Source organism: Cydia splendana, chromosome 1 (assembly GCF_910591565.1).
Source record: "Cydia splendana chromosome 1, ilCydSple1.2, whole genome shotgun sequence".
Taxonomy (NCBI): domain Eukaryota; kingdom Metazoa; phylum Arthropoda; class Insecta; order Lepidoptera; family Tortricidae; genus Cydia; species Cydia splendana.
The window spans coordinates 30,154,640-30,181,554 of NC_085960.1; the positions used below are offsets into that span (position 1 = coordinate 30,154,640).

General features: G+C 38.9%; 1 protein-coding gene and 1 long non-coding RNA gene across 2 annotated transcripts in view; both read left to right on the plus strand.

Annotated features, from left to right (window-relative positions):
- Positions 1-26,915, plus strand: part of LOC134793094 (uncharacterized) — a 454,735-nt gene that overhangs the window by 102,697 nt on the left and 325,123 nt on the right. The window lies entirely within an intron of this gene.
- Positions 422-21,706, plus strand: LOC134792648 (UDP-galactose transporter senju). The gene is made up of 4 exons (XM_063763908.1): positions 422-614; positions 831-954; positions 18,841-19,024; positions 19,977-21,706. Exons 1-4 carry the CDS (start codon positions 533-535, stop codon positions 20,628-20,630), a joined length of 1,044 nt encoding a protein of 347 aa, XP_063619978.1. The 5' UTR covers positions 422-532; the 3' UTR covers positions 20,631-21,706.

Here is a 26,915-nt window from a genome sequence, read left to right on the forward strand (position 1 = left end):
TTCTAAATTGTCAGCTGTGTCCAACTGTCATTAAATGACTACAGAATGGACTAAGGTAGAATAAGCAAAATAATCGATTATTATTTGCTTAAAAAATGTGATGCTCAAGGCTGTTAAAACAATGTCTTGAATACCTACAAATGTCATTGTGACATGTCACATGACCACGGTCCAAAACATGGTAAAGGAAGCTAGATTTAAGTGATAGCTGAATTTTGTTTACCTAATATCACAAACTTCTTGAAATCTTATTTATCGATAAATAATTCTTATTAAAGTAGTATATTTCAGCTGATTTGTTTTTTTTTTCATTCATCGGATTAAAAGTTTATCATTGGCATAGTATATTTTTCGCGAGACCCTTCTTCAATTCGGACCACTCTAGGTCTCCTATCTTGCTCATTTGTTTGTTTTTGTTTCCTTCGCGAGTTGCGAGTTCGCGACTCGTTTCGGAAAATCCGGATCTGTAAATAATTTAAATTTAATTTTTGTAGTTAGTTGCAGTGTGTGAACGGGAAGTGATGGACTTAAAATGAAAGCACTCCAAAACTTATTCCCCAATAAAGAGGGATTTATTGTATTTGCTTTGTACATAATATTATTTGTATTTCAAGGTAAGTTTCATTATAATCATTATATATACACTATTCGTTGTAGGCTATTTGTCCTTATCAAAAACTTCAGACTTAATGTACCATAGCGTTATCGATACATACTTCCTCTCCTCTTTCCTGGAATTTGTATTTACCTACAGTACGACAATAGGCGATTGAACATTGAGTTTTACTTTTTGTTACAAACATGAATGTTTGTTTTGTGTTACGTTTCAGGTGTGCTCGTGACTGCATCTAAGAACGCAAATGGAGGATATTCGTATAACACAACCCTGGTGGTGTTTCTGACTGAGCTGCTCAAACTTGTGGCTTCCGCCACACTCTACTCGTATAGACGAAAGTATGATGCATTTATATTTTTCCCGAGACTAATACTTCAAAAATATGAGCAGAGTCCTTTAATTATAAGGCTACTATGACTCAGTTATACTATTAACACTTTAGCTGTGGTCATTTGTTATAATGCAATTAATCATACTGCATCTGCATATCAACCCGTTGCTGCAGCAATTATGTGTTTATTAGTATTGATTTACTCAAATATTATTTTCCATAGATTACTCCTTAGTTTAACTAATGTAAATAATAAGTGGATTGAATGGCATTATACATGGAATCTACTGTAATCCTCCTAAGGTATTCTAACTTTCTTCCTTAAGGAAAAAAAACTATTGTTAAATCAAGTTTTTTTTTTCAATTTGAACAATATTGTTCCATTTTATATCAATAGAACTTCAACTTGATTTCCCCTATTATTATTTTAAATTCAAAACCATTTTTTTGTATGGATGGCCTAGGTTTGAACCATTCCAAAGCGCTTAGGGGCTGTCCATAAATTACGTCATCGTTTTTTGACGATTTTTGACCCCCCCCCCCCCTCTAAAATCATCCAAAAATCATGCTTCGAATGACCCCGTTTCCTCCTACGTCATGCTACCATCATCCGATGTCCAGACCCCCCCCCCTAATTTGAAATGACGTAATTTATGAATAGCCCCTTATCAAGGCTTTCAGCAAAAAGGCGTCTTCGAACGCGCTGTCTAGGAACCAACTGCGCAACTTGGTAAGGGAGCTTACCGGGCATTGCGGCCTAAATAAGCACATGCACACCATGGGGAAACGTGACATAGGGTGGTGCAGACTCTGCATGGAGGCAGAGGAGACGCCCTTGCACATCCTCACAGAGTGCCCTTGCCTAATGCATACTCGTGACCTAATCTTGGGCGGACACATATTACGCCCGGAGGAGGTAAAGTCTCTCGAGACCAAAAGAATCCTGCAGCTATTTGAAGTTGCAGGGTTGGATCGAGAGTTGTAGTAGGTGGCGATCACAATAGATCAGGAATGGTCGCAGTGATGCATAGGCTTTGGAGCCTTATATAGCCCCTAATAAAGAAGAAGAAGAAGAAGATGGATGGCCTTAGGAGAGTCATGTGATTTACTGAACTACCAATTCACAAGAAAATGCCAATGCTATAATAATTTAGATATTTAATATTTATCAAAATTGTCATAGCTTTGGTGTTTCAATGACTAAAGTTACAAATACTATCACTATTGTTGTATTGAAAGCATCCATTTCAAGCATGTGAATGTAGTACCTACTAACAAGCTAGAATAGAGATGAAATTGTATCAATAGTTAATCCAACAAGCAAATAAACGACACATCCAGTTGGATTCTCTTTGAATATTTCTTACAAAAAGTCTTTTAATTGGGTTAGGGTTGCCAGACGTTGGTTTATCAATACTGGGATGATCCTCGATTTCTCAACCACCTGGCTTACTATAAATGGAATGCACCAAATATATACATGTTTTTTTTTTTTACTTTTTAAGCAGGGGAAGTAAAATATGAAAAAAAATTGTGTGCCTTTGATCTCCAGCACCAGATGTAGCAGTCTTGATTAGATATATATATATTATGTTAATGAGACATGAATAGGTACTGTATTTCTGTCAAAAGACATCAGATATTATGTTAGATAGTCAAATCTTCAGTAAAGTTGTTGGTGAAGTATTAATTTGTTATTTACTTACCCAATTCAGACATTTTGTAGAAACATCAAGAGAACCTTTAGATCCATAAAGCTTCCTGTTAAATTCCATTCAATTTCATTTCTTTTCATGTAAAATTCCGTTTGGTGCCCAATGAAGTGTATTGTAAGTAATTATTGATTACTTGTATCTTTAGACAATTTGGGTAGAATTTTTCATTGTTTTTCCCATGCTTGGGTCAGCCATTTTTATTTATCATTAGGCAATTAGATTCAATGTAGATACTGTCTTTTCTACTAACTATTGAACACATTCACAGTCAGGTTTGCATTTTTATTTTAAAAATTAATGCATTTATCAGTTTACACTCCTAACATGTACTTATAGATAAATTAGATACAGTAATGCAACTATACTCTTTATAACCAGGTTTAACAAAAATTGCTTTTAATCTAGAACTGGTGCTGCTAATCTACATGCTTATAAATATATTTCCGAATATACAGGATGGCCCAGGGGGCGATTTTTGAATTTCAAGTGCTCGATTTCGTCACTCGAAAATCGGTGGAAAACAGCGTAATGCTGGTTTTTGAAATACGAGCAATAGAAATTGGGAATCGAGTGGTATTGACCACTCGTTTTCAATTCTATTAGTAGAATTTAAATGCCGGGTACTGCAGATATTATTGAACGAAATACTCGAAACTCGAACGAAATCGAGCGGTGGAAATTCAAAAATCGGCCCCCTGAATACACCAACCTACTTTAAACCTCGTCTTCCTCTTTGTAACCACAAATATTTTTTATATCATCATTCATCATAAGTCCAAATAAAATAAATACGAGACTAAGGCGATCTTCACATTGGATGCGGATTTGCACGTCGCTCCGATGTGCCAGCGGGACATCAGTATATACGCGCATAGCGCTGTCACGCTCATACACCGAAACGCGTGCGAATTCGCATCAGTATGATAACCGCGTAAATGCAACATGGCAATGCCCATATACTCATATGACATGGTAAATTGCCAGCCTGCTATCAGCTATTACTGTAGCGAATGTGTGCAATTAGATAAGTACGTAATATAACCACTAGGTTAAATGCACATTAAATTTACAATGTATTTTCTAATAAAACATATAGGTAAGATCAATGTGGCGAAGTCCGGCATACTTTATTTTTTTTGACTTTGGAGTGATCTAGTTCCGTTAATTATTCACCTATGTTACTGCTTGTAATCGCATACGATGAAGAATTTAATAATTAATAGTTTAGCCTTAGTGACAGATCATTTCAAGCACAATTTAAGCAAAAACAATGCCATTTTTTAAAATTCGGCGAGTAGACGGATTCCCGTGCAGTTTAAGGGAAGTCCGTCTAGGTATGATATCAGCCAATCTATGGGTGCGTATATGTTCGTAGTCAAATTTCTAAAAAGAACGGATCAAGACAATGAAAAGTGTCTTTTAAACTTGTTAATATACGGTTCAAATTCGAAATAAACACCATTTTTATAAAACAAAGGCAAGTCCGGCATATACTACCAAAATGGGGTGTGGTAGAAGAGCCGGCCGCAAAATTTCTAACCGACTTGATACCACGATGAAATGCACAATGGTTTCCCAGAAAAGTTATGCTAAGTCCGAATTCGATAGTCTGCCACGGCGGAACTAGCCGAAAGTACGAAAAAGAAGGCCACTTCCGGTGCGAAAAAAGGGGCTGATTTAACCCATCTGATACCGAGATAGTAGTTATGGCAGCAGTTAGAAATTTACATGTAGACACAGAAAAGCGAAGTCTGCCACTATTTTTTTTGCCGGAAGTGCTTGGCAGACGCTCTCAAAGGTGACCATCGGGACCCCTAAATTAACCCATCTGATACCACCATGAAACCAATGCCAGTCGGTAGGTATGAACTCTCATGTCAGGAATATATAAGTCTGCCAAGGCTTTTCCTGCCGAAACACCATGGCAGACGAGATTATGTAAGCAAGGTCGCCATCGGTTACCCTACACTAACCCATCTGATACCACCATGAAACCAATTCCATTCGGTAGGTATGAACCCCCATTTTAGGAATATATAAGTCTGCCAAGGTTTTTCCTGCCGAAACACCTTGGCAGACGAGATTATAAGCAAGATGACCATCGGTTACCGTACACTAACCCATCTGATACCGCCATGAAACCAATTCCAGTCGGTAGGTATGAACCCTCATTTCATGAATATATAAGTCTGCCAAGGCTTTTCCTGCCGAAACACCTTGGCAGACGAGATTATGTTAGCAAGGTGTACATCAGTTACCCTACATTAACCCATCTGATACCTCCATGAAACCAATTCCAGTCGGTAGGTATGAACCCTCATTTCGGAAATTTTTAAGTCTGCCAAGGCCTTTCCTGCCGAAACTCCTTGACAGACGAGATTATGTAAGCAACATCTGCATCCGTGGGACCGGTATACGTGATTACTGTAGGCTTATTTATTACTTTATGCTTTTACATATTTGTATATTATTATGTTATTAATGAAATAATATATTTATAATTTATTAAACCTATACCTAATACATTGGGAATTCATTACCTGCTTACGGCAGTAGTAGGGAGTAGTGGGTGAGTTCTGGCTCACTTAGCCAGGCCAACAGTCCCTCCCCCTTTTTTTCCCTTGTTGAGGCCCTGCAACCTTACCTTGAACCCAACCTAATGTCATTGTAGCTCGAATCTAACCTAATCTATTTTTATTGCTTTTAGAAAATATTCTAATAACAATTATCTACTTTTGCAAAGTTAAATGTTGAATTCTTTATTTCGCAAAATGGAATTTTAATGTGACTATAATGTATGTGCAATCTACTTAGAAACTGGGTTTAGAAATATAAAAACACACATTTTATATAGGATAATAAGTTTATTCAAGTAATTTCTGAACATATGAGATATAGTAACATCATTACTTATTCTGTGTACAGTGGAGAAAACATGCAAGTTGACATTTTTCGTTTTAAAATAAAGATAAACTAATCAGTATTTGCCACAAACCGATGTAAAAAAAACTTTGCAGTTGTTGATTACAATACCATATCTTAAGGCCCCAGTACACAATGGGCCATCGCCGGCCATTCCAAGGGACGCATTTATGCGTTAGAGGGAGCAAATGATATTGCTATCTCATTCTACCGCATGGCTGCGTCCCTTGGAGTGGCCGGCAATGGCCTATTGTGTACTGGGGCCTTTACAATTTCTCTCCATGAACATTTTATGATACCCAACCAACCTTCCGGTTTTCGCCCGAATGAATTAAAATATTCACCAACACCATTGACATCAATATAAATGGCTATCCGATGTCAGCCAGGTTTAAAATCCGGATCTAAATTGATAATAAGCAATTTAAACAGGTGAACAGGTAGCTGAACAAACATTGGCATTTTGTTGGCTGCAAATACATTCGATTCCACGCCTATATTCATTTTACTCATATAGTGTTACACAGAACTCATTTGCTGTCAAGAATTACCGACAATTGTCGTGTTTCTTGTGACAATTGTCATTAGCTTCGCAAAATAAGTACTTAGTATTTGGCGATATAATGGAGTTTTTATTTTATTAACATGTTGGTGGCAAACAAGCACACCGCCCGTCTGATGGTAAGCGGTTACCGTAGCCTATGGAGGCCTGTAACGTCAGTACCAACTGTGATGTCGACAAGTGTCGCACCTGCCACCGTAGTGAAATAGAGGCCAGGCCCCAATTTCACATCGGTGACAGGTGCGACGAATTGTAAAATCACTATCGCTGACGTCACAGGCATCCATGGGCTACGATTACCACTTACCATCGGGCGGGCCGTATTCCTGTTTGCCACCATCATTGTATTATTAAAAAAAAACTTTATTATATCGGAAAAAACAGATATTTCTCCTGTGAAGTTTCTGACAATTGTCAAAGATCTAGAAGAATTGCAGGTAATTCTTGACAGGTAATGAGTTATATGTCGGAATTTCGTGACAATTGCAGTGTTTCTGTGACAATTGTCATAAACTTAGCAAGAGAAATATCTGTTTTTTTTCCGATATCATAAAGTTTTTTTTTAATAATACAATGATGGTGGCAAACAGGAATACGGCCCGCCCGATGGTAAGCGGTAACCGTAGTTCATGGATGCCTGTGACGTCAGCAACAGTGATTTTACAATTCGTCGCACCTGTCACGTTGGTGAAACAGGGGCCAGGAGTTAAGTCAAAAGCTAGTAAACAGTAATCTCCTCCATAGTCCTCTCTAACTTTCAGGCAGTTTTATTAACTTCTTATGGTATCAATGTGGAGTATAAATAGTCTACTATACATATATCCCAAAAACTTTAACGTTTACGTTTTTAAATACAGGGTGACCTTAGCCATTGGACAAACCCTGAAATCCCACATAGGGTTACTTCTCAGAAATGCTCTAACGGTAATTTCTTTTTAATTAGAACAAAAGATAAAACATTAAATTATCAAACAAAAGTTAATTCCAATAATCGACAACAAAAAGAAACATACTGTATTAATCATTGGCAGTGCTTTTGACAATTTGTTTGAAAATGTGCGGCAATGATGACATTTGTCAAAAGTCAGAATCTTAGGGGCTATTCATAAATTACGTCATTTCAAATTAGGGGGGGGGGGGTCTGGACATCGGATGACGGTAGCATGAAGTAGGAGGAAATGGGGTCATTTGAAGCATGATTTTTGGATGATTATAGGGGGGGGGTCAAAAATCGATGACGTAATTTATGGACAGCCCCTTATTAATGTCATTAAGTCCGCCATTTGTACATTTTATTTGTATTTTGTGCAATAAAGTTTAAATAAATAAATAAATAAAATAAATAAATAAAAAAGATAATCAAAACGGTCGAAGAAAGTTTTAATTAATTTAATTTAATTTAATAATTTAATAATTAATAATTAATCTTATTTAAAGCTGCAACACGACTGATTAATTGACATGATTGTTAGTGTCCGACCGAAGGTTCGGTTTCGGTTTCGGTTTCGGCCAGTTTCGGCCAAAAAATCATGTTTCGGCTGTAGTTTCGGTTTCGACCAAAAAACGGCCGAACCTTTCGGCCGGGCCGAAACATACGAAATGGTACTTCGTACTATGAAACTAAACTATGTGACAAAGACCAAAAGTTGGGGAATAAGTAGGACAACAATATTAATATGTACCTACATATACTGATTCATGTATAGGTACAGTAATTAATTGGTTTATTATCAAAACACAATTCCACTAATGAGGGCGCCACTAGACGCAGTCTTAAGAGGCTGTTAATACCTATAACGTGCACACTGTCAAATTGTATCGGAGTTAATGAGATAGCACTGTCGCATGTTACTGGGCCTGGGCAAAGGAATAATAAGAAAACTCATCATCTTCCTCGCGTAATCCCGGAATTTTTGCCACGGCTCATGGGAGCCTGGGGTCCAATTGACAACTAATCCCAAGAATTGGCGTAGGCACTAGTTTTTACGAAAGCGACTGCCATCAGACTGACCTTCGAACCCAGAGAGTAAACTAGGCCTTATTGGGACTAGTCCGGCTCCCTCGCGATGTTTTTCCTTCACCGAAAAGCAAATAGTAAATATCAAATGATATTTCGTATACCTGTAAGTTCCGAAAAACTCATTGGTACGAGCTGGGGTTTATACCTGCGACCTTCGGATTGAAAGTCGCACGCTCTTACCGCTAGGCCACCAGCGCTCAAGGAAATATCTCGCTTTTTAATACAATGGACATTGGTTGGAGTCTGTGCTCAACTACTTATCCTGAAGCCTGAAGCGCAGCTTTGACTTCTCATGAAAGTTCGCCTCACTGGGACACTTCGGACTTTTAGGCCCAGGTGAAGATCGGTACCCGGCCTTGTGATATTTTAGCAAAAAATTTCGCGCTCGCTGCGCTCGCGTTTTTGGTTGACCCTGTATCTACATGTTAGCTTGACTGATGGTGAATGAATAGAGTTGGACTAAGAAAATTATGCAATTATTTTGATAGCATACGCAGTGCAACTAGTGCAAATGTTATTTATACGTCATAATTTCATAGAAGTTTTGACGTTTAAAATAACACTTGCACTGCGTGTGTTATCAAAATCGTTGCAGAATTATCTTGGTCTAACTCTAGTAATTTTCTTAAAAAACTGCTTAAGTAACATCAATTTCAAGGACATTGGGTGTTGACAGCCCCATAATATGGGTGTAAAAGCGGTTTTATGACATTTTTTCAACGATTTTAACAAGTCTACAAAAGGTTCGGTTTCGGTTTCGGTTTCGGCCGAAACTAGAGCCAAAGCCGAACATTCGGTTTCGGTTTCGGTTTCGGCAAAAAAACATGTTTCGGTCGGACACTAATGATTGTTCTCCCAGAAGGAGGTTCGTGTGGTGTTAGACTTTGGTACGGTCGTATAGAGGGCGGTCTCGTGACTTCAGAAAATTCCGACTTTTGGCCTACCGCTTCCGGTCAGAAAAATGTTCGACGGTCCGGCCAAACGGTGGGAGGTAGGTGGGGGGTGCTCGACCAAATGTCATAGAGGGACCCTGGCAGTTTTTGACGCCGCCATTTTTTTTCAAAATGGCTGACTTTTTTTTTTAATTTTTTCAAGTTTGTCCTAGCGCGCTGAAATTTTGGTCACGGAATCTCGGGGTCCTCTAGATTCGTATGGGAAAAAAATTTTCGAAAAAATCCAAGATGGCGGAAAAAATGGCCCCTTTTATTTTGTATGGCAACTTTTAAACGGTGCGAGATAGGTGGGGGGTGCTCGACCAAATGTCATAGAGGGCCCCGAGACAAAATAAACTGCATTTAAAAATTTTCAAAATGGCCGACTTTTTTTTTTAATTTTTCAAGTTGGTCCGAGTGCACTGAGATTTGGCATGCGGCGAGCTAGGGGGCCCAGCATTACCATGTAAAAAAAATTTTTGGAAAAATCCAAAATGGCGGGCGACAAGGGCAAAATTCAAATTTCCAAGTAGGTTAAGCGAGCCCGAAGGGCGAGCTTCAGGCCGGGAGGCCGGAGGCCGACCCCGCGTAGGGCCGTCAGGCCCGGAGCTTCACCCCGAATATCCAAGCGTGCCCCGCCCCCAGTAATTTTGGGCGAGGCCGAAGGCCGAGCTGCGGGAATGACGAACAAAGCAAAATCCTATACAAAAAGTGTGTTAAGCGAGCCCGAAGGGCGAGCTTCAGGCCGGGAGGCCGAAGGCCGACCCCGGCGGAGGGCCGAAGGCCCGGAGCCTCCACCCCGACTCCCAAAACGCGAGGCCGAAGGCCGAGCTGCGTGAATGCAGTTCCCCCAAGCGTTCTACAAAGTCAACTGTCTTGATAAGCGAAGCCGGCGGGCCGAAGGCCCGACGGCAAAGCGTCGAGGCTCGCGAAGGCCGAAGGCCGAGCTCCGCATAGGGCCGAAGGCCCGAAGCGTCACACGAGAGGGGGAAGTTGGCCTACGGCCTTCGGCCTTCGGCCCGCCGTTTCGCTTGTCTAAGACACTTTTCCTATTGGGTCGTGTTTAAGCTCCAACTTCCCGCTTAAGCCCCGAAGCAAAACCAACCCTCCCAACTGTTTTAATAAGCGAAGCGGCGGGCCGAAGGCCCGACGCTGAGCTTCGAAACCCAGTGAAGGACGAAGGCCGAGCTCCGCGTAGGGCCGAAGGCCCGGAGCGTCCCTTACGAGTTCCCAAGCACGCGAGGCCAGGCCGAGCTGCGGGAATGTAGTGCTTTCACGCGGATCTTTTCGTCCTAGCAAAAGTACAACTTTATTTCTTTTTCCCTTTGGAAAACAAACTACTACTACTACTACTACTACAACAAAAACAACTGCACCAACAACAAACTACAAGAAGACCGCGGGGCCCTCGGGCCCCGCGCACAGGGCAAAATCTAGTCATACTATTTATTACCTCAGGAGCTACTAACACATACAGGTTGCTCCAAAGTAAAAAAATCGTAATTTGTTATGATACTTTGTATACTGGTTCTAAATACCATTGACGTGTAAAATTGTATTGATTTTATGAATAAATTATTGAATATTGAATATAAATACCCTAATGCATGGACACCCTGTATATCAACTTGAAAGAAAATGTTCAATATTTCTTTATAGTGCGACTCCTTAGCTCGATTTAGTATGGAGACTCTACTTGCTAATAAAAGATGAACCTGCAAAAATGCGGTCCTGGTCTGACCCATCCTAAATCCTGTCCCATCCGGCAGAAAGCACGAAACTTGGCATGCAAACTTCAAACTTCAACATTTATTCAGCAAATAGGCCGCAAGGGCACTATTACACGCCGCTAAAGAAATTTTCACTTCAAAAAGTTTTGAGATGTAATGTGAAACCAAGTCGGTTATTTTAATCAGTGCCAGGGGGTGTTAAAACAGTATCAATAAGATATCTTTAATTTGTAATTTTTAGCGAGTTTTAGCGGTGAGCAAAGTAATCCGGTGATTTGGCATCCATACCAACATTGCCCACCACCAAAAACGGATTAGGGTTGTCACTTTCATCTAATTTACCCAACTTCGCATGTAAAATAAGGTTATGTTTGTACACTAAAGTAAGTTTATAAATATATAATGTATTTAATTTTTAATTTATTAAATATAGTTTTTAATCCAAATCAATGGTGTTGCTGTCTGCGCCGACCACAACTGCGCTTCATGTGGATCTGAAGTGGATAGCCTCGGTCACCACGGGCTCGCCTGCTCTTCGGGTGCCGGCCGCCTGTCTCGCCATTCCGCCCTCAATGACATCCTGAGAAGGGCGCTCGTCAGTGCCGGCGTTCCCGCCGCCCTGGAGCCCCAAATAGTGCGGAACGACGGTAAGCGCCCTGACGGGATGTCATTGATTCCCTGGAAGATGGGTCGTGCGTTGGTATGGGACGCCACTTGCGCTGACACGGTAGCGGCGTCCTACGTCCCATCGACCAGCAGGCGTGCTGGCGCGGCGGCGGACACTCGGGAGCGTCAAAAGGTAGCTAAATACAGCTGTCTCGGCGCTCAATACGAATTCGTCGCATTTGGCGTCGAGACGCTTGGTTCGTGGGGCAGAGGTGCACAGATGCTCCATAAGGCGCTCGGGAAACGGCTGAGGGAGGCAACGGGCGACCCCCGCGCGGGCAGCTTTCTCGCGCAGAGAATTGCCATCGCAATCCAGCGCGGGAACGCTGCCTGCGTGTTGGGCACCCTCCCGAGGGCACCAAATTTTGATAGGTATTTTTAATTTTTAGTTTTAGTTAATTTAATTGTAGTTAGTTTTAGTTTTATATTCGTGTTTATGTCTTTTAGTAATTTATATTAATAAATTTTGATTTGGATTAATGTATTTAATTTGTCTTATTATCCTTTACTTAGATGTTTTATCCCGTTAACTAATGAAAAACACAGCAAATATCATATTTTTGGCCATTAAACTATTGTAACAGATTTTATCAAAAGTGACAACCCTAGCCTTTGTAAAATGCTTAGGCGAGCCTTATATGGAAATGAGCAAAAACGGGTAGGCAACATTGCCCAGCAAATTTATTTAAAAGTTTTTACACTTATCGCTAAGTTATTAACAGGGAATGGTAGGATTGCCCAAAACCAGTGATCCTTAGACATCATCATCATACGAGCTGTATTTGAATACCAAATTGACGTGGGCAATGTTGGCGAAAACTCCGGATATCTTTGCCCACCCTCTAAAACGCAAAAAAATGGGTAAAAACACGATAAAAATATTTTTTCTTCAAATAAACTGATGCGTTTGATCACAATGGACGTGCTGAGCAAAAAAAGTAATTACGATTTGTTTTTTTTTTGAGAAATTCGTGTTTTTTTTTAAATGCGGGCAAAGTTGGTGATAATGACCGGTTCCTACTCTTCGAAGGCCGCAAAAATATATGACATGCTCTTATGGTTCTACAAATAAGATCGTGTCAGATATTTTTGCGGCCTTCGTTGTGTGTTGTGTAACATAAATTGCAGGTGACTGTATATTAGGAATAATTATTTTATTTAGTTTCAACGAAAGTTTCAAGTTTAGTACGAAAATACTTCAGATATACAATATGCACAAAATGTAGACCTAATCGAAATAAAACATTGCTTTTAATAGTAAATTTTTTTTAAAAACATTCGATACATAGGTATACATAACAATAACCAGGCCACAGCGGTATTGGCCTGTAAGCTTTATCTCGGTCTCCAAAGCCGCAAAAACTCGCTAGTGCTTCGTGCTGGTCTAGATGTTATTTTTTCTTGAAGATTTTCAGAGAACAGCACGTACACGCATTATACATATAGACGGAACGAACGGCATAATCATAATCATTTATTCGTCGCAATCCATGGTATTACAGATCTAGGTACAAGACTTTCAGGTATTACTTATACGAATTACATAACGCTTCCTGTTAATAGGCAATATTTTAAGATAAAAGTTCTATAATATATTACAAGATTACAATTGTCATCAAAATTAATTGACGTACAGAAGTCAAATACGTTTTTAAAATGACGCAAAATGAAAATTAATCCCAATCAGTAAAGGATGAGTCTTTAAACTTTTTTCATTTTAAGCGAGTTTTGATTTGAAGGAACATAATACTTAAATTCGACTGTAATCGTATTGTTTTAAGATAGTTTACTGAGGTTTTCAACCATTATGACCCGTAAATAACAGCAAATCAAATTTAAAGGAGACGCGAGCTGATATTTATGTACCCTATTTTTTGAAATACAATTTATCTACTGGTATACTTTCTCGTGTGCGTATATGATTTAATGTCAAATCAAGCTGTCATTTTTATTTGAAGAATTATACGTGTGCTCCGGTACTCGGTACACGGTTTCTTCGTGAACAAATTTACGTGTAATAATAATAATTATAATGGTTTTCCGGGTCAAGGTCCGGGTCCGAGTCCGGGTCCGAGTCTGAGTCCGAGTCCGGGTCCGAATCCGTGTCCGAGTCCGTGTCCGGGTCCGAGTCCGAGTCCGGTTCCGAGTCTGAGTCCGAGTCCGGGTCCTAGTCCGAGTCCGTGTCCGAGTCCGAGTCCGGGTCCGAGTTCGATTCCAAGTCCGGGTCCGAGTCCGGGTCCGAACCGGATCCGGGTATGAGTCCGGTTCTGGGTCCGAGTCCGGGTCGCAGTCCAAGTCAAAATCGAAATTAGAAATCACCAAACGTGTACTATGCGTCGTTGAAGAGTTTTGTTCTGGTCATCATCAGCAGTTCCACTTCATCAAATGCGACAGTTTTTAATGTAAATGCTTGATTTTATGATGAAAATACAAAAAAAATCTATACTTATGCCTTTAATATTTGAGGAGTTCCCTCGATTCCTTATGGATCCCATCATTAGAACTCGAGCTTGACAAAAATGTGGCTTTAAAACTTGACTTGCTTAACAAACATAACGAAGAGGAAAAATCGCCAAACGTGAACTATGCGTGGTTGAAGAGTTCTGTTCTGGTCATCATCAGCAGTTGCACTTCATCAAATGTCACTTTTTTGAATGTGTATGCTTAATTTGATGATAAAAACCCAAAAATCACTATATGTATGCGTTTAAAATTTGAGGAGTTCCCTCGATTCCTCATGGATCCCATCATCAGAACTGGGTTTTGACAAAAACGGAACCAATCTGTATGCATATACATACAATCAAAAAACTAATTTTCAAAATCGGTCCAGGAATGACGGAGATATAGAGTAACAAACATAAAAAAAATAAAAAAAACATACAACCGAATTGATAACCTCCTTCTTTGAGATTTGGAAGTCGGTTAACAAACTAATATTAGCCCAAAATCTAAAATAAATGAAGTACCGATCACATAAAAAGTAAAAAATTAAATTAAGTAAATAAAAACAGGAAGGTATCATAAAATGTTAATGAAGAGAAATTGTAAGAGATGGTATTATGCCAACCAACAACTGCAAAGTTTTTTAACATCGGTTTGTGGCAAATACTGTTTTGTTTATCTTTATTTTAAAACGAAAAATGTCAACTTGCATGTTTTCTCCACTGTACACAGAATAAGTAATGATGTTACTATATCTCATATGTGACGTTCCACGGGAAAAGGTACCTTATGAGGGTTTCTAGTTTCGGAGATATGAAATGTTTTGTAAAGAGGTGAAAAAATGCTCAATTTTTTTTTATTGTGTGATCTGAAACCTTAATGCGTAACGTTTGTTTACCTGTTTTTATTTTTGTTATAAGTTAGTTATAAGCCTAGTAATGTCGTCTCAGAGTTTAGTAGAAAAGGTACCTTATGGAAAAAAGATTGAAAATTCCCAAAAAAACTAGTCAATACGGGAAAAGAAGTTTGGTAGAGAACTGTATTAGCATTCTGCAAAACTAATTTGATAATTTCAGTTCTGGTTGGGGCGCCTCGCAAATATTATAACCGTACATAGACCGACATCACAAATCCAAGTAGCCTGCTATTATACCAAAGTTACTCTCGTCAAGTCTTTCTTAACTAGAATAATCTTCATTTGGTTTGGTCGCATGCAGTAAATCAGCCATTGGTTTGCTGAAAAATGCCAATACCCGACGCATTACCTTATGGAATATCTGAGGTCATTGAACCTCAATGCCGCTTATCTTCAATAGCAACCGAAATATATTATTGATAAGAAATAGACGATTTATACCATCTTAACCCCAAAATATTATTAGTTTATCCTAACTGTTCCATCATCATCATGCCTCATCATGTAACTTAATCACAAGGTACCTTTTCATTACATACAAATTATTGGTCTTTTTTAAGATTATTATGACGAAGAACTAATTAAATTTGGGGCAGTTTAATGTAAATTAATATTTTCTATTCATAAAAGATAAACTGTAATATGATTGATATTTTGTAGTGATGTATTATTAGATTTATTTCCATAAGGTACCTTTTCGTAAATGTATGGAGCAAATACTGTTATTGTTATGTAAGTTTAAAGTGGCATAAGGGGTTAAATATAGTATTTAGTTGGGGTTTTAGGATTTATTTCATTTGAATGACAGAATTTCTTTCATATGTGCTCAGAAAAATTGATTGTGTGTCACATTAAAAGTAAAAATATTCAATTTTGTGATTTTATATGAAAAAGTCAGAAAATACTATTTCACCTCTAAATCGGTATTGTTTTTTGCTTAAACTGTCTGTCAGTGTCGTTTTCTAATAGATAGAATTTAAATCTTGAGAGCTCATTGCAATCAATCGTGAAAATGAAATAAAACTTTATTTTCAAGAGATTGGCTAGTATACACATAAATCAGTCGATATCAAAAGTTTCTATTTGCATTACAGAACAAGTCGCAATATTTTTTTAATCTCACATATATAAGGTATTATTATTTGTAGTCAACTATGTAACTTACTTCAGGAACATAGTTTTTTAGGCGGCTAAACTTAAAACTTCTCTATCGTAAAGTTGCTAATTTCACAACATTATTTTCAAAAAATCATATCTCTGTAACTACGCAACCTAGAAGGTTGATCTTTTGTGTTATCGATAGCTTATTTATTGTAGATTACTGGGGTATGCATAACTCCATACCCGCCATAAGGTACCTTTGACCGTGGGACGTCACATATGTTCAGAATATTACTTGAATAAACTTATTATCCTATATAAAATGTGTGTTTTTATATTTCTAAACCCAGTGTCTAAGTAGATTGCACATACATTATAGTCACATTAAAATTCCATTTTGCGAAATAAAGAATTCAACATTTAACTTTGCAAAAGTAGATAATTGTTATTAGAATATTTTCTAAAAGCAATAAAAATAGATTAGGTTAGATTCGAGCTACAATGACATTAGGTTGGGTTCAAGGTAAGGTTGCAGGGCCTCAACAAGGGAAAAAAAGGGGGAGGGACTGTTTTGTATTTATTGTATTGTATTTATTTATTGCAATTCACATGTACATTAAAGGTTTTACAAGTACTTAAGAGTATGGGTAGGTACACAAATGGCACATGAAACCCTGATGGGCGCAGCAATGTAGTTAGATATGTTGGCCTGGCTAAGTGAGCCAGAACTCACCCACTACTCCCTACTACTGCCGTAAGCAGGTAATGAATTCCCAATGTATTAGGTATAGGTTTAATAAATTATAAACATATTTCATTAATAACATAATAATATACAAATATGTAAAAGCATAAAGTAATAAATAAGCCTACAGTAATCACGTATACCGGTCCCACGGATGCGGATGTTGCTTACATAATCTCGTCTGTCAAGGAGTTTCGGCAGGAAAAGCCTTGGCAGACTTATATATTCATGAAATGAGGACTCATACCTACCGATAGGAATTGGTTTCATGGCGGTATCAGATGGGTTAGTGTACGGTAACCGATGGTCATCTTGCTTATAATCTCGTCTGCCAAGGTGTTTCGGCAGGAAAAACCTTGGCAGACTTATATATTCCTAAAATGGGGGTTCATACCTACCGAATGGAATTGGTTTCATGGTGGTATCAGATGGGTTAGTGTAGGGTAACCGATGGCGACCTTGCTTACATAATCTCGTCTGCCATGGTGTTTCGGCAGGAAAAGCCTTGGCAGACTTATATATTCCTGACATGAGAGTTCATACCTACCGACTGGCATTGGTTTCATGGTGGTATCAGATGGGTTAATTTAGGGGTCCCGATGGTCACCTTTGAGAGCGTCTGCCAAGCACTTCCGGCAAAAAAAATAGTGGCAGACTTCGCTTTTCTGTGTCTACATGTAAATTTCTAACTGCTGCCATAACTACTATCTCGGTATCAGATGGGTTAAATCAGCCCCTTTTTTCGCACCGGAAGTGGCCTTCTTTTTCGTACTTTCGGCAAGTTCCGCCGTGGCAGACTATCGAATTCGGACTTAGCATAACTTTTCTGGGAAACCATTGTGCATTTCATCGTGGTATCAAGTCGGTTAAAAATTTTGCGGCCGGCTCTTCTACTAGTGGTAAACCTTTTTTGGCAAATAATTAAACATAATTATTTTTTTGATTTCCGAAATAAAAGATCAACAGTAATTTTAAAATGAATTTTAATCGTTTCTTTTAATTTACTGAGATCAAAATTTAATAAAGTAACATCATGCGGAAAGTCAGGAGGATTTTTTGATACCTTATCAAATCGTTATAATATTAAAGTCGCAAAAACAGTTGGTAATCTCTGATTTAACGAAAGTCCGGCATATGACGGACTTGCCTTGAACATAATAGACGGACTTTACAACTTAGTCAAATTTCAATATGATAAATTGTGGAACGTATAATTACAAAACTAAGCTAATTTCTGATATTTTAAAAATAGAATAAAGACAACTGGTTCTTATGCTACCTACGTAGTTACTTTCTGATGCACAATCTTTTCAAAAACTATTTTTAACAAATTTTTTTCGAACGGCTGTCGCACTATGACTTCGAGTTCAAAACACGAAATGACTTGTTGAGGCGGATTGCTCTGAAGTTGGTTGTCACAGCGCCATCTGTTTTACAGTGACGGAACTAGCGCGAAAAACTGGTTAATCGACTGGACTCCAAAGTCGCATACGCCTTCAAATTCAAAAGTTATAACGTGTTGACGGACTTGCCTTGTAGACGGACTTGCCCACAGTGACCTTACCTATGTTGTTGCTGCTTTATATGTAGAGTAGAATTTAATAACGATCAATAGTACCCTAACATACAGTAAATTGAAAATTTTAATAAGTAATTTAGTATTAGTATACTTTTAGTTTATCTAACTAAGTTGTCAACGCCAAAAAGTTCACATTTTATCTATTGGAATCAGATATGTATATTATTTTTATTACAAAACTTAGTAAGGTGAAATTTTATCTAACAAAAAAACGCATCTGGGTTTCACACGAAATCAGAAGCGCTTTTAAGGCAAGGGTCGACAAAACGCGGCTCGCATGGCTCTTTGTACCCGCAATTGTGACTTGTCAAGACAAAAAAAATACACTTTAATTAGGGAAATTAGACAACTAAAATAAACTTTATAAACTGATGATTTCTGCTGCGATTGGCTCTTCTCCTGACAAGCTTGGCGACCTTGAAGCTTGGTTTCCTAGAGCCAAAAGGGGCAGCAGCCTGGAGCCTAAGCTATAACATCTCACGCACAGTTTCGGGTGTCAAAATTATTAATTAGAGAGTAATTAATATATAGGTACAGTACAGTAATAGTTTTTGTTACAGTGAAAAACCCCACATTTTCCGAGCTGTGGCCCTGAACTACAAGTTGCTGCTGCTGTACTTCATCCCGTCGCTGCTGTACTGCTTCTACAACAACTTGGCCTTCGTGAACCTCTCGCACTACGACCCGACGTCGTACTACATACTACTACAGTTCCGGGTCGTGCTCACTGCTATACTTTTCCAGGTAGATTACTACTTACTCAAAGAACGCCTTCTTCTCCCATTCTGGGCCATTTAATGCTATAGGTATGTAGAGTCAGACCGTGAAAAGTCTGCAGCGATTTTGATAGCCCACGCAGTGCAAGTGTCATTTTAAACATCAAACTTCTATGAAATTATGACGTATAAATAACACTTACACTGCATGGGCTATCAAATCCGCTGCAGACTTTTCTTGGTGCGACTCTAGTTAGGTTTACCAAGAGCGATCTGGTGTTTGAAGAACGTCAACAGTCCAGAGGTATGAAGCGCAGCGGACTAACATTTCCACTCGTAGCACATAGATACAGTTTTCAAACAGCTTGATCGTCCCCCATAGGAGGTGATGTATAATATTAATTTCATCATCAGAAAAAATAATGACCATGTCTTGTAAGCCTTCTGTACGTATTGTTGAGCTTTTATTTTTATGCGTGCCTCCCTACCGTGAATGGCGGCAGAAAAGCGTGGGCGGAGTAGGACCAGGAAAAGTTGGCGAGACGACTTCGACACCTTCCTTTACAAATGGCTGGAGGGAGCACAAAATCGGGCGTTATGGTTCTCCATAACGCCCGATTTTGTCATGCCATGCCATGCCATGTGCCATGGGAAGGTGAGAGACCTTTGCCCAGCAGTAGAGCAGTAGGTCACTGTGAGATATCTCTACAGTTAGAGATTAAAAGTATCTCACAATCTAAATGTTCTATACATACACTATACACAGAGACGTACTTTAGACGAGTTATTTGATCCGTTACTTTTAATACTGACTGTACTTACATGTACAGTCACCATACGGGATTGTTATGCCATTTAGTGTTCTTGCTAAATTGGAAATTCTATAGCGTAAGTATCGAACAACCAATTTACCTGATGGTACAACCCTGTTCTTGCTCTTGAATTGACTTGAATCTAATCTGCCAATCCGTTCGTTTCAGTGTCTGTTTCAAAAGAAACTGACGTTAATGCAATGGGTGTCCCTGGGCATCCTGACCCTCGGCTGCATACTCAAGAACTTCGACGCTGCCTCAGTCCAGTCCAAAACCGGAGAAACCGACCTCTGGTCGCAAGTATTCAACATCTACTTCCTATCCATCAACTTCCAGAATTTCTGCTCATGCTTAGCCGGGACTTACAACGAATATCTCCTAAAAACGCAGGGCGCGAGCGTAGACATATTTCTACAAAACGTGTTCATGTATCTAGACTCAGTAATCTGTAATTTCTTCATACTTATGCTTAAAGGCGAACTAGATACGGTCTTTGACGATTTTAGCTCGCTAGCTAATATTATTGTGATACTTATTATTGTAAATAGTGCCGTTGTAGGTATAGTGACTAGCTTTTTCTTAAAGAATCTTAATTCTATATTGAAAACTTACGCCAGTGCATTGGAATTGGTTATAACAGCGGTAGTTTGTTATTTATTGTTTAATATTTTGATCACTTGGGGCACAGTGACGTCTATATGTCTAGTCAGTGTAGCGGTGGGGATGTATATGAAAAATCCAGTGAATAATGCGATCATGAATGAACCTATGAAGGATAAAGATCAGAAGCCCTTGCTAGAAGAAGTCAGAACTGAACAGTAGCTACCTATACCTACTGTATTTTATAATTCTAAAAGTGGGATGAATTTTAAACATTGATATTGAAAGCGTGGCCTCGCATTTCTAGATCTTAGTTAAGAGTCACACCTAGCCGCCGACATTTAAAGAAATTAGAGCGAGTATAACTTTTATATACAATTTGTAAACGCGTAAGCGCCATTAATTTGCGACGTTTTCAACCAAAAGATACCACATTGTCGGTAGTTTTGAAAATTTAAGGTAAGTGGAAATAACGCCTTATTGAAAACCGGCAATAAGTACCCTTTCGGTTGAAAATGGCACATTTTACGGCGCTTACGACGTTTTGGTCGCATTGGTACAGGTTGCGATTGCATTGACATTGGTCACGCATATAGGGTTGCCCTACGTCAGGATTTCCCCTGACATTTTTGGTCCTTTGTCAGGATTGTGAGGGGATTAGGCGAGCGTCAGAGTTTTTTAGAAACTCCAAAATAACCACTAGAAGTTTGGAGTTGGGCACAATAAAGGGAAGGTCATGCTGTAGCTCTGAATATATTACGCGAGTGCGCCTCACAAGTTAGTCTTAGGTTTATTTTTAAATTAGGTCAAATCTCAACTTAAAATGTGAAACTCAGTTTGTATTGCACGAATTCTCCTTTCGATTTTTCTTCTTCTTCGTCGTAACCTCATGACTGAGGGTCGTGACCGCCACAAGTTGCGTTTTCTTGGATTGCTCTCCAACCTGGCCGATCTTCTGCCTTCCGCATAGAGCCCTGGAACTTGACGCGTGTGACTGCCTCAATGGCATCAAACCAGCGTGTGGGTATTCTGCCTCTGCCTCTTCTGCCCTCAACCTGGCCACCGATCATCAACTTCTCTAGACTGTCGGGTTCCCGCCGGGCCAAGTGCCCAAAGAAGCCGAGGATTCTCCTGAGACAGATAGTAGATAGACGGGTTTTTATGTTGAGCTCGTTCAGAATAGACACGTTGGTGCGATTCGATTTTTATTATAGGTAAAATATCTGTCTCATTTATAAGTACAGGTTGCAAAGACAGGGGGCTCAGAACGTATGCGTTCTTGGGTATATGAGGTCTCGGGGCTAGACATGTGCGCCGCGCCGCCGCGCCGCCGCCGCCGACGATTTTTCCACGCCGCCGCCGCCGATAAATTTGACCGGCGTATAATCGGCGTGGGAAATTTTGATACCTATCGTGTCTTATTCCATGTTGTGTAGTGAGTAGATAGTGTCAGAGGTATAATTTAAAGATCCTTATGCTTTTTCGCTTATTATTTGCCAGTGAACCAAATTAGCATCATTTATGTCGTTGCGGTGTTAGCCGTGATAACGATTTGGCGTTAGTTTAAACAAGATCTAGTTTCTGGATCTCAGGTTATTATTTGATATTTAATCGCACAGCGTTTTTGTAGAAGGCATTTTTTTTACATCAATAGTCTCTTGATTGTCAATTTAATCAGTGAACTAAAGTCAAGAAAATAGCAGGTTCATATCCTAGGACATAAACATGCTATTTTCTTCTTAGAATCTCCAGCAAGCTGTCACCACGATTATAATTGCGTATTTTATGATTTCTCGTGTGATGCTGGTGACACGCATAAGGGTCATCATATGATAGATATAATTTGATTTATTTATCACATAATATACAATTTCATTTAAAATTACACACGATCAATTCTTAGTCATTTTATGATGATTATCAGCTTCTTTTACTTAACAATATACATTTCAATCAACATAAAAATCAGGTTAAAGTTTCGTAATGAGCTATACCTATAGGTTTTTACATTCTATTGAGCGAATCAACCTGCCAGAGACGTTTACTTTCGAAAACTATGACCATCTTTATTCTAACATTGTAACACTACTACCACTACCCACCAACGGATGGCGCTGCACGATGTAACTCCACGTCTACCAATAGATGGCGACGCGATCGAGATAGATCTCGCTAACGGTTGTACGACGTAGAAACATGACCCTCCAACATTGACCGAGGATTATTTGGGTGAAATGCAAGTAGGGACTTCGGTACCGCACGCTACATACATTCACCTCTGTTGAAGTATCCTAGTGTCTGTGCCGTAGTTAAACCTACTAGCCTAGCTCGCGCCTACCTCGTTAGGTCTTGCTCGGCAAGTAAAGACTTAACAGCATTGTAATAGCTCTAAGTTTGTATAATACACGCGCTAAGTACCTAACGTCGGCTTTTCGTCTTCGCCCTCACATCCCCGTCCTACAACATACATTTCTGTAACTTCAGTTCAGACAAATGTAAAGTATGTAGTTCATCATTATTTCGTAACAAATTCTAGATGAGGCGACAGCGGCTGGGAAAAGTCAATATAGATTTAGGACTTAACATAATTATAAAGATTTTTTTTGTGTTTTATTTGTATTTCGCTTACAAAGTAAGTAAAAATACTGCCTAAAATGTAGTGTTTTAAAGTATCCTTCTTATTTTAATATTTAAACATACCGTTGGTAACGGTTAGGTTGGTATTGGTAATAAATGGTTGCCAAGTGACATGATGGGATATAATTTTCGGCAATCATTTAGAAAACACACATAATATGTTTTGGATAGTTTAGTAAATACTCAGAAGGCTTTAATGTAGAGTATCTACACCCACGTTCTCATGCAGTATCAAAAATTATGCCACGCCGAATTCACGCCGATCACGCCGCCGCCGCCGGTCAAAAAATCATCGGACGCCGCCGCCGATGATTTTGCCATCGGCGCACATCTCTACTCGGGGCTACGTGGATATCGGAAATCGTTTATTTGTCTCTGTCGCTCTTGTTTATTTAAGAAAAGGCAAATAGACGAAAGAACGAAGTGGGTCGCGGTTAACCGTTAACCTCTTGTCTGTGTAGGTATGATAAAGATCCTGGCCGGATTTTATCTCTGCATTATTTTCTGTTCTATACATCACAACCGAGGTTTGGACCTACAATTTTTGACCACCATACACATATGAAAGGTTTATAGTCCAGGTATATCCGTAACTGACTGTACATACGGGACAAAAAGACGGGATGTATTATGAAACTGCTGTCGCTTTTAAAATAATGCATTTTAATATTCATACTCTTGTTTACTTTAGACATGCATTTTGGTTTATTATTTGACTTAATTTTTATTTATTAACTCCATGAAACTATATATATTTTTAGGCATTTATACACATTTTTCAATTTTAGTGAGTTTAAACATGCTTTCTGCATTTTTGTGAGTATTAAGTATCTAATCTCGAAATTAATTTCAACTTTAAGTTTTAAATCTGCGTTGGATACTGACTAACTATAAGTTAAAATATATATTTTTTGGGTGTTTCTTCGTATGAAACTTTTAAAAAAATATTTAATTACACAAACGGGTCTACGGGGAATTAAAGGTAAAAATAATGAAATTATATCGCGGTAGACCCGTTTGTGTAATTAAATATGTGTACAAAACGCGAGAGTTTAAAGTGTTTAAAAAAATGTTTGTTACTTGTTCATTTGAATGATTATTTGTTGTCTCCTGTCTATTGCCAATATTGGTTTTGTAAAGATCTAAATTAACGTTATTTTTATTTCAATATGTTAAGTTGAAATAGGTGGTGTGATTACTGTGATTATGTTATCTAACGAAATATATGGTGATAAAAATCAGTTATATGTAATAGAGTAAGACCAAGAAAAGTCTGCAGCGGATTTGATAGCCCACGCAGTGCAAGTGTCATTTATACGTCATAATTTCATAGAAGTTTGACGTTTAAAATAACACGTGCACTGCGTGGGCTATCGAATCCGATGCAGACTTTTCATGGACTTTAACAGTTAATTTTTTTTATATGTTGTAGCTGTCATGTAAAATGTTTGTAGACATTTTTTGGAAGTCTAGCATATTCATTTATTTAGAAATGTTACATTAGTAACAAAAATACGGTAAATACATATTTCTTAAATATTTTTTTAAACTGTGCCCAACTGTCATAATATGGACCATCATTCAACGCGAGAGGACCTAGTAAAGTGATTAGATGACACTTGAAAACAAAAGAATAACGGCCATTATAATAACTGTACCACTGCTGCTTACGGACAGTTCAATATTTCTGGCTAAGTACTTAGGTATATCTAACGTTTTCGTTAGAAAACAATATGTATGTTGATTCGCTTATGGAGATCTTAGTCCAAAGTTTTTAAGTTAGTAATTACACCAAATCTCTTTATCAATACGTAAGTATTTTAAGAATGGTCATGAAATGTTTCCATGTAAAATTTAAAAGGGAGTGTGATTGTTTAATAAAATAGAAATTTAATGGTGCTTATTGTAGGGAGAGTCCGGGACACTTGCGTACTTGATTTGAGTAGGTATTTTTTGGCATGTATGTGTTGTGATGCCCGCTTATCGTTAGGTGATATTGGAGTGCTGATAATATAAATAATTTTGACTTGGGCACTTTTTTTAACCTTTTGAATGCCACAGACGGCAATTGACGTCAATGCAAAATCGTGACGAGGCCAAAGACGGCATTTGACGTCGATCGGTTTTTGATGAAAATCTACTGAAAAACACCCCACTTTTAGGTGGGCATTTATTCACACAACTAAATTTTACCCCCCGTGGCGTCAGTGGCACGGCAAATGGATGCGCCGTTTGACGTTCAAGAGGTTAATAAAATGGTTTGTCTTCCATCTGGCAAGTCTCCCGGATTCCCTATGCCAAGGCGTGCGCATTACGCGGTTATCATACTGATGGGAATTCGCACGTCCCTCCGGTATATGTGCGTGACAGCGCTATGCGCGTATATAGCTATGTCCCGCTCGCACACCGGACCGGCGTGCGAATACGCATCCAATTTGAAGACCGCCTTAGGGTGGTGGTTTGTCCAATGGGTATTTTGTCGCACATTTTGCTTAATGAGAGAGTGAGACGCAATGATATTGGACAGATGGAATACCATGAACCCTTACTCATGTAACAGAAAAGTTTTACTCCTAGATCAGGGTTTCTCCAAGTGCGCTACGCGAAGCCCTGGGAGTTCGGCCGTGGTTGTAAGATTCGCAATAAAACACACTGTGATAGATAACGATGACTGGCTCGCTCGCACTTTAAAAAAACCGGACAAGTGCGAGTCGGACTCGCCCACCGAGGTTTCCGTACTTTTTAGTATTTGTTATAGCGGCAACAGAAATACATCATCTGTGAAAATTTCAACTGCCTAGCTATCACGGTTCATGAGATACAGCCTGGTGACAGACGGACGGACGGACGGACGGACAGCGGAGTCTTAGTAATAGGGTCCCGTTTTTACCCTTTGGGTACGGAACCCTAAAAACTGCTTGGAAAAGGGGTTCGTTCGTGGGTTAAGTTTGAGAAACTCTGACCTAGATAAAATATGGATATGTGACTCATTAGTTCAATTAATACTTGTGCCAGTATTAGAAGTAGTCTCAAACTTACATGTATAAGTATGATGAGTTTTATGGACAGTATATTTATCTCGATATAATATGTAAAAGAAGCAATACTACATAATATAGTAGGTATACTTACTTTTTACTTTAGGAGTATTATACGTACCTAAGAAGTTATTAACGCATTGACCGCCTTAGACGTCAACTGACGTGCGCGGCTACAGCCCAATATCAACCTTAGTGCGTTCTGACAAGGTTCACGATGACGCGCCGCGCACGATAGGCGTGGTGTTCAAAGGGTTGGGTTATTCCCACTAGTTACCACCAAGTTCTTACCAGTGGTAACTACTGGGAATTTTTTTCCCACCTTTTACCACTGGTAACTACTGGGGAAAAAAATCCCAAATTCCCAGTAGTAACCAGTGGTAAAAGGTGGGAAAAAAATTCCCAGTAGTTACCACTAGTAAGAACTTGGTGGTAACTAGTGGGAATAACCCAAAGGGTTTAGTCGTATACCAGAGGCCTCATGTAGGTAGATAGGAGTTAACTTAACAATGTTATGATAAAATACTTAGTTTATTTGGGGCATTATCTATGAAAAGGGACCTTATTGTCGATGGCGGTTACGCAACACAGCGTCGCGCGGCAGTGTATTTATATCGGAGCATCGTTAATAATGGCGTAAGCGCCATCGACAATTAGGTCCCTTTTTATAGATAACGTCACATTTATCCACGCTCTTCAAAGACACTGTGGCAAAACTGCATACAGTCCACTTTATGAATTAATTCACTCATAATGTGCGTGTTAAATTTTGCAACTCGTTGGACATATTAATTTGCGGGTAACATGGAAAAATAATTTGAAACTTAAACAA